Genomic DNA, 4,307 nt, shown 5'->3' with positions numbered 1-4,307 from the left:
AAAGTTGCCGATATTGACAACATTTTGGCATTAACTATACATAGTTCTCAAGGAAAAAAATGATGCTCAACTGAATTTTGAGTTGCAGTTCATTAAACTGCACATTTTTCAGGAATCTTGCAAGACTTTTCATTCTGCGTTGCAGATCAGAAGAGTTCAAATTTCTCAACAAACTTGAAAAAACTTTCAACAATTTTTCAGCGAGATTTGCTTTTTTCTGCAAGAAAGTTTGAAAGATTCGCTTTTAAGCACATAGGAGTTAACATTTATGGGTTCTTGAATCTAACATAATGTTTAGAACCTGATGTGCAGTGTTTTACTAAGATTTTGTTCTAACGCATCTGCGGTATTAAGTTTTTGTAAAAATTACTTACAAGGTAAAAAAAATGATCAAATTGTCATTTTTGGTTTGCTTTTTTTTCTGAGCTTTTTCTGTGTTTTTGGTGGCATCAGAAAGTCAATTTAAAGACCTAGGCAGAAAGCGACAACTTTTTTCAAAAGTTAAAAAATTCTATTTATATCCCTTTCCTCCTAGAAAACCCTAGATCGCCCCTGGCATCAATTTACATTTGTAAATAAAAAAAGATTAATGAATGCTCGTTGCGGCAATTAACTGTTATGTCAGGGAATTTGCACCGCAATGTTTCAGGCTCGGAACGTTTTTAATACAAAATGTTACTACGAACATGATTTTTAGTCTTGAAATAATTAAGTTTATACAACCATTTCACGTTTCAACCATTTCTAAAAAAAAATGTTCTGAGAAAACAAACATACTGAGAAAACATATTTTTGAAAATTCACATTGTTGTTTATTATTCGTCAATACATTATTCGTCCATCATTTGTCAAGTTATCGCTTAGTACAAAATATACTTTGAACAAATGTCGCCCGTTACAATTTTTAAATCTGAGGAAATCTTGCATAAGGAAAAAGTTTCACCGAACTCTGGAATCTCGAGTTGACATCAAGAAAAATGTTTTCTTTTTTCCACTTTTCTGTTTGAACAATAGTTTGTTTGAAAAACTGTTTGAGCATTATCAGAATGCAAAAAAACTTGGCGTGGTGAAAAAACTAACAATTGTGAGCTGATTTATTTTTCATATATTAGATCCAAACTTTACGGGATTAGCCATAATAACTCCTAAAATAGCTATAAAAAAGAAATTGTGAGACTTAGCAAATAAATCCATACACTAATTTTTTATTCAAAACAATCTTTCCATACAAATAACGTTTTCGACAATGGTATGACAAGCTAATTTTGCTATGCTGCATAAAAATCAAAAACAAACTCAATTTCCGGTAATTTTTTTTCTTCTTTTGCATCATTATTTTTATGCTCATATAAAGATTGCTCGAAAAAATTTCGCAGGCAAAAAATTTTCATTTTTATCTATATTGTAGTCGAGACTGGATTTTTTATACAAGTAAAACAAACTTGACTTTGACTTTTTGTGCAATCAATACTTGAAAATTTTTCTTTTTTATATGCCAAAAAAATTCATTTTAGTTCTGAGTGAACTACGAAACACTGGTTCACACAAATAACCTACAAATGTCGGTTCTGTTCTCTGAGATTACTTTTCTCAACCAACGGGTTTGTTATGTCAAATCGTTGTTAAAATTTTTAGCAAAACTGGAAAAAAAGTAGTTTGCATGTATGGAAACGTTTTATCAGAGAGATTTTATACAATTTTTTTGTGCGCATGGAGTTAAATGACAAAATGTTTTTCATGTATGGAAATTGTATGACAAAAAATTTTGAACATTTTGGGCTGTTTTTCTGTAAAACAATTTCACAAAACCACAGTTGTCAAAATGGATAGCCGATTACTGTGCAAGTAGCTAAGAATATTCCGACCATAGTCTTAGAAAAACACAAAAAACTTTTTCTTTCAATTTAGCATCGTTTTTTTTTCTGTGTGGTATGTAAAAAGATCTAAACAAAAAAAACTTTTATTATATTCTACAGTCAAAGTAAAACAAGTCAATTGGAAAATAGTTGTTTTTAAAAACGACTTGAGAAACGCATAAAAATCGTAGAAAAAACTTTAAAAAAATTTCGAAATTTTTTCGATTTTTTTTTTGCAGAAATTATTGACTCCCAAAATACTGCTAAAAAATCTCCAAAAACTAACTTTACGCGAGTGAAACTAATTTTTCACGGCTTAAATTAAGCTAGTGCAAGCCTGCACGCTCACCTTATTAAATCGATGATTATGATATATATCACGCGACCCATTCCGATGATTGATTGTAGCACCTGATTTTGCGTGGAAAACATAAAAAACTGAAACACAACCGAATACAAAATTCTTCCGCATTATTTAAGTGGTCGAAAGAAAGAAACTTACCATCTAGCTTGCCTTTTTGTATTCATATAAGGATAATTAATGCTATTTTGAGACAAAACCTCACTAGTATAAACTGTACTCATTTGCAGTTGTAGAATAAAATTGTAAAATTGCAGAATTAATTGCGGGAAGCGCTTTTTTTCGGCTCTACCTTTTGTTTTTGCCGGTCAAACGAATTTGATCCTCAGAATATACAGAAAACCACATTGAGAGATTTGCTCTGAATTATAAATTGGAAGTGCAGAAAAGAATAATAGAACAAGCGCCAAACTGTGCAGCTTTTTTGCTCAAAATAAACAAAAAAATTCTCATTTCGTCATCATTAGAAGTAGATAGAAAAAAGTTGCAAAGTTTGACGTCATTTCATTGCTTCGCTTGAAACGATATCTTCTCAATAAAAGGTTTCTTACAAAAAAAAATAAATACAGCTGAAACTTCATGGCTATATACAGCGGGAGGAAAAATTATCTGATTTGTTACACACATAGATAGTATACTTTGGATTTGAATGATTTTTCCAGGTAGAACTATGAAAGAACTAATTGGATGATTTTTTTTTGGTTTGGTTAAAAGTGCAGTGTTTCTACTCCGTTACATTTCAAAACCAACTTCTTTTAATTAAAGCTGAAAAGAAAAACAAAAATGTAAATTCTGCTTTTCAACAAAATAAAACCGAATAACTTTAATGATGAAATATCTCTAGCCACATAAACGGTTATTTTTCAAAATTGAAATCTAATACAATTAGAACCGGAAAAATTCAGCTGCAAACTTTTACAAACTGGAACAAACTTGATTGCATTCTATTGCTTTCCAAACGAAGCGTATCGAAACTCTGCTGTGACTGAGTTAAAAACTCATAACTATTGTGAATTTATAACTTTTCAATAGAAACACGCTTATTGTGCAGTTCGGTTTTTGAAGACCGTCTAGGCTATTAATAAAAATTGAAAATGTGAGGCTCTTAACATAATTGATAAAAAATACTAAGGGTTCGAAGAAGACACTTCCTGCGTTTCCTTCGTATCTGTGTGAAGTTTCCTTTTCCTGTCAATATCTTGCAACAGACCGGAAAAAGGTGTCATAAATGGCAAATTAAACTTACAGGCCATCAAATTAACCATGCACTCTCTTCACTGTGTTTAAAAAAATAGCTGGTGTGAAAAAAATCCTGCAGTACTTTGACCTCATGTTAGCTTATTTTAGGCAACTTTATTCTTTTTTCAGGCAAAGTTGAAAAGTATCTCTCGAAAATGTTAAGTTAAAATTTTACACTTACACAAGAAAATATTGTCGTGAGGCGACCTTCGGTACCTCGTTAGTTACTTGTTCTTTTGCAGTCCTACTGCAGTTTGATGCTAACTATATTAACCAAGGTCATTGCGCTAACTCGTTTTATTTCATATTGTCGTGAGGCGACCTTCGGTACCTCGTTAGTTACTTGTTCTTTTGCAGTCCTACTGCAGTTTGATGCTAACTATATTAATCAAGGTCATTGCGCTAACCTCTACTTAACTCCACGCAGAGCGTGTTCATTCTCTATCTGTTATCTCTATTGTTTGCTAGAAATCTGATTCAACTTAATCTTATGATCATTCAGGATAAATTTCCTAAACCAAGATTATATTCGAAACTAAGCAACAAAGTAATTCTATCTAACAAAGTATTTAACTCTAAAACAATTTACGTATTGTTCAGCAACAAAGTTTTCATTCTAAAACCTCGGCAAATCTCATGGCGCAGCCCGCAGTTCCTGTGACCGGAGACAGGACTGACCTGTTAGGCATTTCCCCTTTCTGGGCGAAAGCCTCTATTAACCCACCATTTCTGTGGGAATCGTGGATTGGTCAATTTTTGTTGGCCGCTGGTCTGAAGGATAATATCAACCCTCGTGATCTGTTAATTGAACCCACCAAGGTTATTGATGAACCTCCTCTAGGACCGGAGTC

General features: G+C 32.4%; 1 protein-coding gene across 1 annotated transcript in view; it reads right to left on the bottom strand.

Moving 5' to 3' along the window:
• LOC134839977 (short transient receptor potential channel 3-like) overlaps positions 1-3,854 on the bottom strand; it is a 70,544-nt gene extending 66,690 nt beyond the window's left edge. Inside the window, exon 1 of the mRNA XM_063855606.1 lies at positions 3,837-3,854. Within this exon, the coding sequence (XP_063711676.1) occupies positions 3,837-3,854 (18 nt within the window). The remainder of the gene's footprint in view (positions 1-3,836) is intronic.
• Between the last annotated feature and the right edge of the window lie 453 nt (positions 3,855-4,307).

Source organism: Symsagittifera roscoffensis, chromosome 2, assembly GCF_963678635.1.
Source record: "Symsagittifera roscoffensis chromosome 2, txSymRosc1.1, whole genome shotgun sequence".
NCBI lineage: Eukaryota > Metazoa > Xenacoelomorpha > Acoela > Convolutidae > Symsagittifera > Symsagittifera roscoffensis.
Note: the sequence above shows the minus strand (reverse complement) of the source record. Positions and strands in the feature narration are given on the sequence as shown.